We start from the raw sequence: 16,562 nt of genomic DNA, 5'->3' as shown, positions 1-16,562 counted from the left end.
GTTACAAGTTATGAAGGAGCAAACAGTAGTTCGAACATATGAACATACATACAATGACATAGTTTCATACGAACACACATCAAATGAGACGCTACAGATCACGTAGGCCGTTTGAATCATAGGTCGGGGTAGTTGTCTCAAGCAGGGAGCTTGAACTAATGTTTATAAACAATTGAATGACTACAGGTGACGGCATGTTATCTTAGCCTACATACTTATTGTATACGTCATCTTTAGCGTCGTAGTCTGATCACATTCCTGCAAGCAATCTTTTATATATATGGACTAACATTCCATATTTTTATTATGTAAACACTTACATTAGCTCGGTCAGCTACCAAAACCAGCTACTGAATATTACTCAAACTTGACTTGCATTTGACTTATAGGAGTGTGATACAGACACTATGTAATATATATATATATATTATAAATAAAAATTCATGGTGTACATGAATTGATTCAAGTAATAAATATAAAACAATGATATTGGTAAATAATAGTGATCACGGATTATATAATGATAGTTTTTCACTTCATCTCATTAAGATATCATATGCTCAGAAATCTAATGTACTCTGATAATTGCATAGAATGAAAATTAACATGATAAAAATCATATTTTAACTGATAAAAAATTTCATATATGAATTGATAAAATTATTAATGTTTATGCTGATTGATTCGTTGATTTTTATGCTAAATGTTATATATCTGATACATTAATCAATATACTAACTCATATATAACTGCAGATATTGGTAAGATAAAAGGTAACAGATTGATTATAGGCTACCTGTTTGTTTATACATATGTATATGGATTCATATAATTATGATTAATATATGTGCACTTTAAATAGATTCCTATTGCGTACACGCAAAGATATATTTAGATTCTGTTATTTATGATCATTTATATAAGAGATTCCTATTGCGTACACGCAAAGATATATTTCGACTCTGTTATTTATGATCAATTATATATAGGATACATGATACTTTATATATATAGGATACATGACCGAGGTTTATACTACTTCACTTTTAACTAGCGTTCGAACAACTTTTCGTCCATTACACAGTTCCAGACAACCACCTATAGCCCAATGAAACGGCCTATTTTCACAGGGTTAAAACAAGGGGAAAATTTGCCTGGGCGGGTCCAACGTTCTATTTTTGCGCTCATACTTATTCTCTGCATCCTAAGCTACACGATTACGTTTGCGATGAATAAAAAAAACATCCCAGCACGAGTCCTTCGCCAGCAAAGTAGAGTTGAATATCCTTCGGGTCGTAATTGTCGGAAGTATGTCCCTTTCGTAGTCGATTTCCGACAGTCGCTGGAGCGTTCCGCATTAAAACGAGATTAACGACGAGATACGGTGTCGGTCGAAGAAGTCCATGAAATTCCTTTCACATTGTAGGCGGTTGTTACTTGACTGTAGTCGTCCGCTGCGACGAACGATTTTTTGAAGTTGCGATGTGAAACTCTCGTACTGCAGGATACTGTAACCAGGTTCCATTAATCAGCCTGCAAGTGAAATTATACTTGTCACAAGGGCAAAGTAAATTCAGACGACATCCAAATACAGGGAGGAAGAGAGCCATTTAGACCAGACGTAACCCACATGAATTCGCTGTACAAACTTTTTTATCCATGGCATTAACAATGAGTGAACCTATCCAGGTCTATGATGACTTGTAAAAATATCCATAATTATAAAAAATAAATAGATATCATTACGAATCTCAAAGAAAATTCGATATTACTGGTAGTAAATTACTAGACAAAGAAGTGTGAAACGGAGCTATTTGTAAGATTACCAGGCAACATAAGAGTCAAAGAGAAGATTAATCATGATTCTGTATTTCTCTATGCTGACTGAAATTAAGTTGTGATAAAATCTGATCCTATGTGCCCTAACAAAAGTTTCATATTCAATATTCTCGCTCGCATCCTCTGAGGTTAATTTTAAAAACTTTATTAATAGGTAGGAGATGCAACGAAAAAAACCCACTATGTAACTAATTTCTAAATAAACTTTGGGTTTTTCAAGAAAATGTGACATTTTCCCATGAATGTTTTACTTGAATTGTAATAGGCCAATGTTGCAAATAAATATTTCACATATATATCTTGATACTTCTAAATGTCTATGAGGTTCAGAAAAATTAATTCATTTTGTTGTTATAGAAATTCTATTTGCTTATTTTGTTATTATTTTTTAAAATGATTGCAACTCCTTAGCTAAAGTTGCATTGCGCACACCGATAGACACTTGTACCTACGTCTGCCATGCCCATGAGAAGTTCGGGCTAAGCATTCCTTTCTCCAGTCAATCTGTTTTGCAAGCAGAGACGACACACAGATGAAGCCTGTGTAAGCAGATTATTGAGGTTAAAAGGAACAAATGCTGATACGGCAATAATGACGTCGTCACTTGGCAGGAGATTGCTCTCAGCCAGCTAAGAGTTACGTTACTTGCTGCAATAAATACGACTTTAGGATAAATTTATTATCTTTTAATACTCGACCCACACGAAAAGAATGTCTGAAAAAAAAAAACAGTACCAAAATTGAACAATATATTAGTTTCATGTTGGAAAACTGCATGATTATGTTAAATTAAATATACCTTATTCAACTAATGAAAAAGGTTTCCATACAAATTCTATATATATTATTAGCCCTGTATAAGATTCATATAGGATTATTTCATAGATAACATTTTCACTTCTAGACTTCCTGACTTTAAAATCTTTTATTTTATTTTTATTTATTTATTTATTTATTTATTATTATTATTATTATTATTATTTTTTTTTTTTTTTTACATTGACTACGAATATAAATCACCGGGACAGACAATATGTCAGTAGGTTTTGATATGTGTTTGAACTTTTAGCTTATTTGTCATTACTAAAGCGTTAAGTTAGAGTTCAAATCTTTACGCATATATATTTGGATATTTAATTATCTATGGTTACGTTTTGCTTATTGATTTTATCGTGATTCCTTTTTATTATAATTTGTAACCCTTCCGACTTCTTACGGAGTGTATTATATTGACTCCATTGTATCCATATTTATTTTATTTTTTTATATTTATTTATTTTTTATATATTTTTTTATATATATTTGATAAATTAATGGTTGGCTTGAATATGTGGAAAAGTGTTCTAGCGGCGTACCGTATAAGGCTACTTGCGGTATCATTTCTACAGATACGAGATATGAATGATAAAGGTATTTAAAACCGCGAGAACCGCTATAATCCAGTTCGGATCCAATATCACGAGTTGTAACTCGTAAGACATTGACACTTCCTATTTAATTATCCGGTATTCTACCAAACCGATTGACTCTGGGCGATAAAATATACTATTGGTTTTCTTAATGGATAGGAATTCACACAACGTGTTAAGGAGATTATTATTGATTTACACCACCCGAGTCACAGATTATTATGTGTTGAATTCCATGTTTACTGATTTAGCACTCATAAATATTCCTAACGCACTCCATTGCGGTGTTTGTTTTTAGTGCTATTAATTCTATATAACGTGTCAAGGAACTATTAACACTAAGAAGTGTTTATTCCCTCTGTCAGACTCGTAATTCCGTTCATAATTCTACGTATATTCTTTCAAGGATTGATTTGGCACAGGATAGGCCCTTAACTGACAGGTGTCTTAGTGTGTCCCTTGTTTTCATGACACGTGTTACAATCAGTTATGTGCTTTTTATATCTGTAAGCATTGTAGGCCAGTAAAACAGTGATTTGGCTTTCTGTGACATAGGAGGGAAACCCTGGATGACGGAATGCAACCAGTTTATGACGATTGGTATGAGAGAGATTATTACTACTACCTGGTCGTTAGTCCTCTGCTGTGTTCTTCGGGTTTTCCTCGTCACGGACCTACATAGAACATTACATTTGATTACATTATTCTGATACACATACTTCAAATATACTTTTGCTTTAGGGTTTCTGCTCGAAGTGTTTATTGTTTGGTGTTTATTGTTTTGCTTAGCTGCTGACCTTGTTTCCGTTCGAAGTGTTTATTGTTTGGTGTTTGTTTGCTTATCACTGTTGACACTTGCTTTGTTCAGTTTGTAACAGTTCTGCGCTCCAACCCAGATATTCAATGCTCGCGATCTCTTGGGTTATGGAATTTTCTTGTTTTAGATACGGTTTTAACAATAGGCACGGATGTTTCTATATCTTTTAGTCCAATTAATGGTTCTTTGCTGTATGGTGCGGGATTGCGGGATAATCGTCAGCTATGATATTTTGCTTTCCCAGGTAGATATCTTATCTTGGCTCCAATAACCTGAATGATCATTTGTCACCGAGTTCCTTTTGGACTGTGATTAAAGCCTTTGAAAAACTCGGTAAAGGACTCATGTTCAGTAAGGACTTTATCAGGATAGCCATTAGATTATGAACTTAAAATGTACTAGTGTTAAAAGATACCTAGCCCTTCCTTGCTATTACTGCATATTTACTTTCAGAGGGCTTTAGTTTACGTGAATAAAAGCTATAGGGAAGAACTGTTTATCATATTACTGAAGTAGTATCCCTCTTACCCTTTGGTCTGAGGCGTCTGTTGCAATAAAAAAAATTCTTATTTAAATCAGGGATTTTTAAGTTAGGTAAGCTGCATTTTCCGCTTTTAAGATATCGAACGCCTGTTGATGCTTTTCAGACCATAATAAATCTACGCTCTTCTTCGTAAGATCTGTTAAAGGAGCTGTCATGATTGAAGAGTTACATATTTACATACGATTGTAATACCCACTACAGCGCAAAAGTGCTGTATCCCCCTTTTACGTTAATAAGTACCGGAAAGTTATGAATAGCCGACACCTTACCATGGACTACTTTTAAGACCTTGACTAGAACACATAAAACCTAGAATCCAACTATGTTCGGTTTTAAAAAACTCACATTTAGATATTTTACTCTGAGATTATTTGTCTTTGTCTCTGTAGCACTAGCTCTACTTTATGTGAATGTACTTCTAAGGTATTAGAAAAGTTTACTCGACCAACCAAATAAGCATGTAGGGTATCCCTTCAAAGTCTCCAAACACTATATTATAATTGGGGCGCAACGTAAGCCGGAGGCATACGTAAAAATTGATAATGTCCCCTGAGTGTGGCTGAAAACGGTGTATGAGGTACAATCACTTAGGTAATGGTATCTGGTAAAAGCATTTAAGTAAGTCCAAGTTGGTGAAAAAAATTTATTCTAACCTAACAGAGATAAGATGTCGTCGGTACATGGCACTGGAAACTATCGGGAGTCGTTTCCTTGTTTAAGCGACAGAAATCTACGCAGATACGCCAAGTCCGATCTTTTATGGCATGACGTTTGAGGGAAAAATTATATGGGCTTATATGATTTCCTAATGACTCCTATTACTAACATTTTTCAACTTCGTCATTTATCTCTATTTTGAAATTTCATTGAGAGTCTATGCGAAGGTACGTATATAGCTTTATGTTTGTCCTTAGACCGTATTTTGTTTCAATGACATCCGTTTTTCTCCCAGAGATCACTCGCTAGTGGAGAAACTTCCTGGTATTCAGGTAGAAGATAAAAAAAAATTCTGCTGAATCACCTCTGCTTGAATGACTTTACGGATATTACTTTAGATAGATTATCAGAGAGATTCATCCACGACTGGTTGGGCGTGATTAAAAATTAGCAACAATAAAAAATGCGATATTTATAACTTCCGTATCCACGATATGTATACTTTTAGGGCTTTGTTCGCGGAAATCGTTATATTTCAGAGTGTCGGGAAGGATTAAAATTTCATTTCCCAGCAAAGTCTTTTTACACGCACTAAGACATTCGAGGGTGCATGCTTCTCGAGATTTTGCGTGCAAAGTGCGACTGCGGTTGTGGGAGAATTCTGTTGGGTCATTTGAACAATGCTACGATTTATGAGACAAATGTATAGTTCCTTTATATAAGTTATTATTTGATTAACTGTCTCATTTTTGTTCAAACGGATTTAATTATGTTTGAAGGTTTATAGGATTTCCCTTTGATAAACACGCCTTATTTTGCAGGATGTAAGATAATATTTTGTATACCCCTAGATGAATCTTACAATTACGCTAGATACAGATCAATGTTTTTTATAACTATAGAGGTATCTGTAAGCGCTCCGCTTATCCGGACTTCTCATTAGGGAAGTTCGAACAACAGACAGTGAGTCCGTAAATACAGGATATTACGTTTACTAAAGAAATAAAACAAGATATTCTAATTTTTACGGCGCGTACAGTTGGGCTTTATCCACCACTACTTATAATAACTTACGTATAAAAAAAAACGAAAACCATGCTCTGATTACTTTATACGGTCGTGTGTTTCATAGGAAAAATCCTTTTTAATTCAAAAAGATATCGGTATGTATGAACCAACATCGCTTTTCCCCACTCTGCTAGAGTCGCTTATTGTATGGAATTTGCTATGCTTTGAACACTTCGGCAGTTTTTGACTGACCTTGACCGCTTGACTAGGTGACACAGTCACCGAGTTTGCTTGTTTGATTCTGAACGGGCTACTGTTTCTATTTTTTTTTTTTTTTTTTTGTAATAATTAAGATCCTTCTCTTTATTACCATCGGCAACGTATTGTGTGTTTTTAGCATTATGTTGCTGGTTACGTATAAAGCAATGAATGACGAACTATTAGGAACTGAGCGATTACTAATAAGACAAGTTATCACTACTGCATTCAATATTAACTGTTTGTACTTCATTCTTTGCTAAAATTTGAAATAGTGAGGGATCCTGGTCAGCGCATTTAGCCTGATGAAAGTTTTTTACAGACATGTTATTCCTTGCAATCCAGCCATATTTTAAAAGTTAAGTTGAGTCATTGAGGTTCGATATTTTATATAACTCAAAAACTCAAGGCTAAAACTGCGATCGGGACTTTGCAAAGGAGCATTTATTGTCATGACCCGAAATAGTGTTACCTCTAATTTATCTAGATTTGTACGGGTGTTCCACTTGTTTTTGTGTGGCATTTATAATCACTACGGTGCTTAACGACCCTATCCATGCATCTGTATAAATACAGACGTCCACTGCGTAAACGCATATTCACTGTTTAATATGATTTGTTACGTAAGGGATTAATAATCACCCAAATGATAAAATTAACATAGTATATGATTATGATATTTCAGTAGAACTTCTGGAAACAGACACTCGAAGATAAAAACTCGCAGTAGCAACATCTCAATGATGTAGATAATTTCTGTAAAAAAAATAAGATTAAGAATGTCTCGTAACTTCAGCCACAGGAATAACGAAATTCGACCTGCAAAGGAAACACTCAAAGTTACTCCAAATGAATAAAAAATTGTACTTAGCTTGCTTTTGTGGGAAGTCACGGTGTTCCGATAACGACACACGGCCTTGGTCCTCCTTCTCTATTTAGCGGATGACCTGGTTTGGCTTCAGTTTCCCCCGTGCGCGTTGTTTCGATGATTCGAGCCCTTGAAAGATCCGATGCTGCAGACGCGTTCGGTTTGTTTCTTGGAGTGCCAGAAACGCTCACTAACGATGTTTTCTTGAATGATTCTAATGAGAGACGAAGCTTGCGTTGTCGTAGGAAAAAGGACACGTCGGTTTTGTTTCTTGAAGTTATTCACTAACCGATGATACTAAGTTGGTTGAAGAATCTCTTGCTTTCGTCGTCGTTAAAGAGTTCTTGTTGTTTTCTGAAGTCGCTCACTAACGATGATACTATGTTGCTTGAAGAATCTGCTGCTTCCGTCGTCGTTGACTTCTTATGATACATGATTTATTATTCTGGTTTTTCTTCGTAGGACGTTGTAGAGTTCTTCTGGTACGCTGGCCACCAATATTAGGGCTTGTGCCTTGTATGATAAGGCGCCCTATGAGGTAATGTTAGACTAGCGATAATCTTACGCTAAGTCGGTTGGTATTGCACTTCCATCTTCAATGGAGTGTCTGGGGGTTTGTAGATCATTTACGAAGTCGGTATTATCTTGTTTGTTATTACGACGATGTGTTAAACTCATGATGAGGAGGTTCTTGTAGAAAACACGAAATATAAAACTATATGTATTCTTCTGAAGTTTTACATGAAGATCAGATATGATTGTACAAGTCTTCTAATAACGATAGCTTGATCGCTTCTGCCAATGATGATGGCTAATCCTATTCTTCTACATGATAAAGCTTAGGTAAAGAGGTACAGGTCTTCTAATGACGATAGCTAACTCTGTTCTCCCTGTCTACCATCTCTGTTACAAGTTATGAAGGAGCAAACAGTAGTTCGAACATATGAACATACATACAAATGACATAGTTTCATACGAACACACAATCAAATGAGACACGCTACAGATCACGTAGGCCGTTTGAATCATAGGTCGGGGTAGTTGTCTCAAGCAGGGAGCTTGAACTAATGTTTATAAACAATTGAATGACTACAGGTGACGGCATGTTATCTTAGCCTACATACTTATTGTATACGTCATCTTTAGCGTCTCTAGTCTGATCACATTCCTGCAAGCAATCTTTTATATATATGGACTAACATTCCATATTTTTATTATGTAAACACTTACATATAGACATACACAAGGTAAGAGTGTGATGATTGTAGGAACAAAGTGGCAGCCACGAAAGAAAGAGGGAAACGAGATGACGTTAACACTTTCGCCTTATAACCAAAACATGGCCACTACAGCTGTGCCCATGTCTTGGTAATAAGACGAAAGAAAGTACTTGGCATCTCGGAGAGAGAGAGAGAGAGAGAGAGACATCTTTATTTTATAGTGACCATTCCTTCGTGATTCAAATAGGTAAGTAAGCTTTTGTAACGGTCGACGGTGCTTACTATTAACGGAAGAACTCCCTTCGCCCCTACGTAACGGTACGGGATCCTTACCCAAGCCGTTCCCATCCCCGGGGGAACCCTGAAAAGGCAACCCCCTTCAATCTTAACCTCCGCCCTCCGACCACTACTCGAGGTGGAGCCTCGAGTTGAAACTGCATAACAGAAGCCTGTCCTCAAATCGAAAGTCTGTAGGAGGTCATTCATGTTTGTGCGTATAATAATTACCGTGATTCGTATACATACATCGAGCTAAAATGTCCTTTAATATCTAATTCGCTCTACCTCGGAATTAATATATTTTCATATATGCTTAACCGAAGGGGAATTTTTTACACGATAATAGATTTGCCTGATCCCAGGCGCGAACCTATATATATATATATATATATATATATATAATATATATCTATATATATATATACTATATATATATATATACAATCGTGCTACTTTAATGTCCTTTAATATCTAATTCGCTCTACCTCGGAATTAATATATTTTCATATATGCTTAACCGAAGGGGAATTTTTTTCTCGATAATAGATTTGCCTGGTACTGGGCACGAACCCAGGAAGACATTCAAATCCAGGAACGTCAGTGAAGCTTTTACCTACCCCACCACCGCGAGAGGCCCATAAGTTTATGTCGATTCTCACCTTCAAATACCTTTCACGCTCAGGTAATTCGTTGGTTTGGAGACAACATCAACCCGCCTCAGCTCCGGTAGCGTTGTAGTGCTTTTTGACAACACGTAGCATTTACATAAGTCATATCACATTACCATGATTCATATACATACATCAAGCAACAATGTCCTTTAATATCTAATTCGCTCTACCTCGGAATTAATATATTTTCATATATGCTTAACCGAAGGGGAATTTGTTTCTCTATAATAGATTTGCCTGGTCCTGGGCGCGAACCCAGAAAGACATTCAAATCCAGGAACGTCAGTGAAGCTTTTACCTACCCCACCACCGCGAGAGGCCCATAAGTTTATGTCGTCTCTCACCCTCAAATACCTTTTGCGCTCAGGTAATTCGTTGTTTTGGAGACAACATCAACCCGCCTCGGCTCCAGTAGCGTTGTAGTGCTTTTTGACAACACGTAGCGTTTACATAAGTCATATCACATTACCGTGATTCATATACATACATCGAGCTACAATGTCCTTTAATATCTAATTCGCTCTATCTCGAAATTAATATATTTTCATATATGCTTAACCGAAGGGGAATCTGTTTCTCGATAATAGATTTGCCTGGTCCTGGGTGCGAACCCAAGAAGACATTCAAATCCATGAACGTCAGTGAAGCTTTTACCTACCCCACCACCGTGAGAGGCCCATAAGTTTATGTCGTCTCTCACCCTCAAATACCTTTCGCGCTCAGGTAATTCGTTGGTTTGGAGACAACGTCAACCCGCCTCGGCTCCGGTAGCATTGTAGTGCTTTTTGACAACACGTAGCATTTACATAAGTCATATCACATTACCGTGATTCATATACATACATCAAGCTACAATGTCCTTTAATATCTAATTCGCTCTACCTCGGAATTAATATATTTTCTTATATGCTTAACCGAAGGGGAATTTTGTTCTCAATAATAGATTTGCCTGGTCTTGGGTGCAAACCCAGGAAGACATTCAAATCCAGGAACGTCAGTGAAGCTTTTACCTACCCCACCACCGCGAACGGCCCATAAGTTTATGTCGTCTCTCACCCTCAAATACCTTTCACCCTCAAATACCTTTTGCGCTCAGGTAATTCGTTGGTTTGGAGACATCAACCCGCCTTGGCTCCGGTAGCGTTGTAGTCCTTTTTGACAACACGTAGCATTTACATAAGTCATATCACATTACCGTGATTCATATACATACATCGAGCTACAATGTCCTTTAATATCTAATTCGCTCTACCTCGGAATTAATATATTTTCATATATGCTTAACTGAAGGGGAATTTTGTTCTCGATAATAGATTTGCCTGGTCCTGGGCGCAAACCCAGGACGACATTCAAATCCAGGAACGTCAGTGAAGCTTTTACCTACCCCACCACCGCGAGAGGCCCATAAGTTTATGTCGTCTCTCACCCTCAAATACCTTTCGCACTCAGGTAATTCATTGGTTTGGAGACAACATCAACCCGCCTCGGCTCCGGTAGCATTGTAGTGCTTTTTGGCAACACGTAGCATTTACATAAGTCATATCACATTACCGTGATTCATATACATACATTGAGCTACAATGTCCTTTAATATCTAATTCGCTCTACCTCAGAATTAATATATTTTCATATATGCTTAACCGAAGGGGAATTTTGTTCTCCATAATAGATTTGCCTGGTCCTGGGTGTGAACCCAGGAAGACATTCAAATCCAGGAACGTCAGTGAAGCTTTTACCTACCCCACCACCATGAGAGGCCCATAAGTTTATGTCGTCTCTCACCCTCAAATACCTTTCGCGCTCAGGTAATTCGTTGGTTTGGAGACAACATCAACCCGCCTCGGCTCCGGTAGCATTGTAGTGCTTTTTGACAACACGTAGCATTTACATAAGTCATATCACATTACCGTGATTCATATACATACATCGAGCTACAATGTCCTTTAATATCTAATTCGCTCTACCTCGGAATTAATATATTTTCATATATGCTTAACCGAAGGGGAATTTGTTTCTCGATAATAGATTTGCCTGGTCCTGGGTGCGAACCCAGGAAGACATTCAAATCCAGGAACGTCAGTGAATCTTTTACCTACCCCACCACCGCGAGAGGCCCATAAGTTTACGTCTTCTCTCACCCTCAAATACCTTTCGCGCTCAGGTAATTCGTTGGTTTGGAGACAACATCAACCCGCCTCGGCTCCGGTAGCATTGTAGTGCTTTTTGACAACACGTAGCATTTACATAAGTCATATCACATTACCGTGATTCATATACATACATCGAGCTACAATGTCTTTTAATATCTAATTCGCTCTACCTCGGAATTAATATATTTTCTTATATGCTTAACCGAAGGGGAATTTTGTTCTCAATAATAGATTTGCCTGGTCCTGGGCGCGAACCCAGGAAGACATTCAAATCCAGGAATGTCAGTGAAGCTTTTACCTACCCCACCACCACGAGAGGCCCATAAGTTTATGTCGTCTCTCACCCTCAAATACCTTTCACGCTCAGGTAATTCGTTGATTTGGAGACAACATCAACCCGCCTCGGCTCCGGTAGCGTTGTAGTGCTTTTGGACAACACGTAGCATTTACATAAGTCATATCACATTACCGTGATTCATATACATACATCGAGCTACAATGTCCTTTAATATCTAATTCGCTCTACCTCGGAATTAATATATTTTCATATATGCTTATCCGAAGGGGAATTTTTTTCTCAATAATAGATTTGCCTGGTCTCCAAACCAACGAATTACCTGAGCGCGAAAGGTATTTGAGGATGAGAGACGACATAAACTTATGGGCCTCTCGCGGTGGTGGGGTAGGTAAAAGCTTCACTGACGTTCCTGGATTTGAATGTCTTCCTGGGTTCGCGCCCAGGACCAGGCAAATCTATTATAGAGAAACAAATTCCCCTTCGGTTAAGCATATATGAAAATATATTAATTCCGAGGTAGAGCGAATTAGATATTAAAGGACATTGTAGCTCGATGTATGTATATGAATGACGGTAATGTGATATGAGTTATATATATATATATAATATATACATTTAATTACAACGACAAACTTCATTAGATATTACAAAAACGAAAGCGTCTATAGGTGGCATTCAAACATCACGTAAAATTGTCAATACATAAGAAGGAAAGCGCCCTTATAGAAGATAAGAGCACCAATAAAAAAGAACCGTGAGCTTATAAACAAGTAAGAAGCGTTCGTATTCAAGCATTTGTCACTGAATGTATATTTTATATATGTGTATCTATATATATATATATAATATATATATATATTATATAGATATATTATATATATAATAGTATATTTGACATTTCACAGTACTTGACCACTGTTTCTTACAGTTTGAGTTGAATCGATACGAAGACATATTGCGTCAAATTCCCCTATCTGTTCCATTGTCCCATCATTTCCATGGCTGGCATAGTGGTTAGTGTCGTGGAATGCCACTCAGATGTCCCGGGTTTGCGTCTTCCACAGGGGAATGTAAAAACACTGGCTCTGTATCACGATCACTTACTGGTGCGGTGTGGGGTCCGCGGTGGGAGGTTGAAACTGACGTTCTTGGAAAGCGTTAATTTCAAGTCAATGGCCCCTTTGGTGTGCTTGTTCTGTGCGAATAGGTTTTATCTAATTATTATTATTATTATTATTATATTATTATTATTATTACCTTTCCAGAGAATTATGTAAAATAAAAGCAGAGCAAGATGGAGTGGACGGTATGTGGATGGCTGTGGTACACAAAAAACGCCGTCTTGCGTAAATTCGGCTCGAACCGAAACCTCTTCTCGAGTGTGTTACTGGTGATCCTCTCCGTCACCTTTCTGTGCACCTTCCACGTCGCCGTCCTGAAGCAGAGAGGGGGCGCGGCACTCGAGAGACTGACATCCTTCGGATCGATCGGTCCTCTGAAGGATATCGCCCAAGAGGTTGTGCCCGGTCTGGTGGCCGAGGATGCACAGCCCCCTCGTAAGAATTTCGGCCAGGGTCCGTCACTCCAAGGAGGGGGGAAGAAGGCCGGTCCCAATCGCAGGTACATGGCGAATAAGGGCAAGAAGATGAAGCCCTTCAACCACAGGTCCTTCGTGAAGAAGGGGGGGATCGGAAACAGGAGGGACAGGCTGATGTTTCCGTGGTCCGATCCCAGAAGGAAGATCGGACCGCCCGCCTCTCAGGTTCTGGCCAAACCGAAGCTTCATACGGGAGCCTACCAGGATGACGTCGTCGTTGGGGGTAACATCGAGTGGGTATGTGGATGCCCATCTCTTCTAAAAACAGCCAAGTTAGACCAATCTATACTTTCTATGAAATCTTGTGTATATTTTCCTTATAGGAATAATATCCCAGGGGTTATTTTTTTTAAACTTGAACAACACCCTGCTAAAAGATCTTCATTGTATAAAAAATATTTGCAGCAGAATTCGCTTTGTTTACAAAATACCCTACCCCCCAAAAATCGACTAACTCTGTTGTCCATTCGACGTAATGTCCTTTATCTACAGGTGATAATATCAAAAGGAATGAGTGGCTACTGAATAATGATAATGACAAAACTATTGGCAAATTAGATAAATTAATATTTTCCATGGGAACTTATCCTAGGGCTTGTTGTTAAAATTGGGCAAGATTATACTAAAAGATCTTCATTCTATCCAAAAATATTGGCAAGAGAATTCACTTTGTTTACATAAACCCACTCAAATCACCTAACTCTGTTGTCTATTCGACATAATGACCTTAATTCACAGGTGATAATATCAAAAGGAATGAGTGGTTATTGAATAATGATAATGACAAAACTATTGGCAAATTAAATAAATTAATATTTTCCATGAGACTTATCCTAGGGCTTGTTGTTAAAATTGGGCAAGATTATACTAAAAGATCTTTATTCTATCAAAAAATATTTGCAACAGAATTCACTTTGTTTACATAATCCCACTCAAATCACCTAACTCTGTTGTCTATTCGACGTAATGACCTTAATCCACAGGTGATAATATCAAAAGGAATGAGTGGTTACTGAATAATGATAATGACAAAACTATTGGCAAATTAGATAAATTAATATTTTCTATAGGAACTTACCCTAGGGCTTGTTAAAATTGGGCAAAATTATACTAAAATCTTTATCCTATAAAAAAAAATATTTGCAACCAATCCTCACCAGAATTCGCTTTGTTGAAATCACGCCACTCAAAAATCGACCAACTCAGCTGTGTCTACTGTCCACTCGACGTAATTTCCTTCATTTCCAGACGAAGGAAGTCGAAAAGGAGCGTCGGAAGGAGCTTCGACAGAGGTCCCTCAAAGTTAAGCATGAGTGTGAAAAAGACGACAGGGGGAAGCTTCGACTCCGCTTGGGAAAGGTGTATGAACACCTGAAATGGGCCACTAATCATGGCCTCATCTACTGCCCCATATTTAAGGTGAGTGTCCTCTCTCTCTCTCTCTCTCTCTCTCTCTCTCTCTCTCTCTCTCTCTCTCATCTTGCTTGGTGAGTCGTACCCGCGTGAAGTCAGATTAATCAACAGATATCACAAGTTTAACATACGACTAGAATTTGAGAAATATCTAGAAGTGTTCGTGAACTATCGGTGATAAGATTAGTGTGAAAATAGTAGGATAAAGCGTCTTCTAAGTTAGTTTATCAAGTGTAATACTATAAATCAGAACAAGATGGCAGTAAGTTCCAACTGCGGGAAGAGGTGGCGTAATTTGGCGTGTCTAGCAGATTCGCAATACGATGAGGTAGCAGGAAGGGAACTGGCATTTCTCATCTATGAAATCAGCAACAGTCCTAACCAAAAAGATACAAAAGCATTCATAGATATATTAGAAGGATATAATCCTTCAAACTGGAACAAATCTAATGAAAACATCTTGAAAATAATTGAAGAAGTTCCAAATAAAATCCAAGTGGTCAAGAGACTCATAAAGAAAATATACATAAACCAACATATTCCGACAAAGAAAATGAATAAGGTGAATCTTGTGAATATCCTAATTGATGCATTAGGAAAAAGAATGCCAAAAGCATGCAAACTGTGTAAGGTTTGGTATAGCATAGTCAATCCACAAAACCTAATCAGAAAATGTGCTGCATGCAACATTCCGACCCATCCACAGTGTGCTGAGGTAATACAAGATTTGAGAAAAGATACAAGAATTTTTTGTTCAACATGTCTATCATGGATAGACAATGTTATTAAATCAAGATTGAATGTACAAATAGTTGAGGATGAAGAGGAAGAGGAAGAGGAAGAAGAAGAAGAAAATGAAGAAGAGGAAAACGGAAGAGAAGTAAACAAAAATGAAATGACAGAAAAAAATAAGGAAAACAAAGAACAAGATAAAAGTATGGATGCAGAGATACTCATTGATACTACATATGAGGCAATAAAGCAGCATACCTACGAAGAAATAAATTACGATATGACAACAGAAAAGCAAATCCCGAAGAGGCTCTACCCAGATCTATACAATGACGGGAAAGAGGAAAAAATAGACAAGAAAGACAAAATCTGCAACCTTTTGAAAAGAGGGAATTGCAGATTTGGAGAAAGATGTTACTACAAACATCCTAAGATATGTCAAAACTATGAAATATATGGTAAATGTGCATACTTAGATGGATATGGGGGATGATTGCAGAGATCTGCATCCAAAAATATGTAAAAACCTAAAAGAAGGAAAAGGATGTAAGTTCGACAAAAAATGCAAATATATGCACCCTGTAGCCATGAATCATAATCAAATAAATAACCAACCAAGTAATAAAATCCAAAATAAGAAAGAAACAAATAAAAGAGAGAAATCAAGAATATCAGGTAAAAGAGAAAAGCAAACCACCAATGAGATATGCAGAGGTGTCAGCAAAAAATTTCAAAGCATCAGCTCCGAAATTCTACTCAAGAGATAATAACTGTATTTATTATGCAAGAGGATATTGCAGAA

At 37.3% G+C, this 16,562-nt stretch overlaps 1 protein-coding gene across 3 annotated transcripts in view; it reads left to right on the top strand.

Annotated features, from left to right (window-relative positions):
* LOC135199459 (carbohydrate sulfotransferase 13-like) overlaps positions 1-16,562 on the top strand; it is a 34,552-nt gene that overhangs the window by 1,522 nt on the left and 16,468 nt on the right. For all 3 annotated transcript variants that reach the window (XM_064227651.1, XM_064227571.1, XM_064227730.1), the window contains exons 2-3: positions 13,284-13,852; positions 14,864-15,034. In XM_064227651.1, coding sequence (XP_064083721.1) covers positions 13,313-13,852; positions 14,864-15,034 — 711 coding nt within the window. In that variant the 5' untranslated portion in view covers positions 13,284-13,312. The remainder of the gene's footprint in view (positions 1-13,283; positions 13,853-14,863; positions 15,035-16,562) is intronic.

This window comes from Macrobrachium nipponense, chromosome 11 (assembly GCF_015104395.2).
Source record: "Macrobrachium nipponense isolate FS-2020 chromosome 11, ASM1510439v2, whole genome shotgun sequence".
In the NCBI taxonomy this organism is placed as follows: Eukaryota; Metazoa; Arthropoda; class Malacostraca; order Decapoda; family Palaemonidae; genus Macrobrachium; species Macrobrachium nipponense.
The sequence above is the reverse complement of the archived record's forward strand: the minus strand, read 5'-3'. Positions and strand labels throughout refer to the sequence as shown.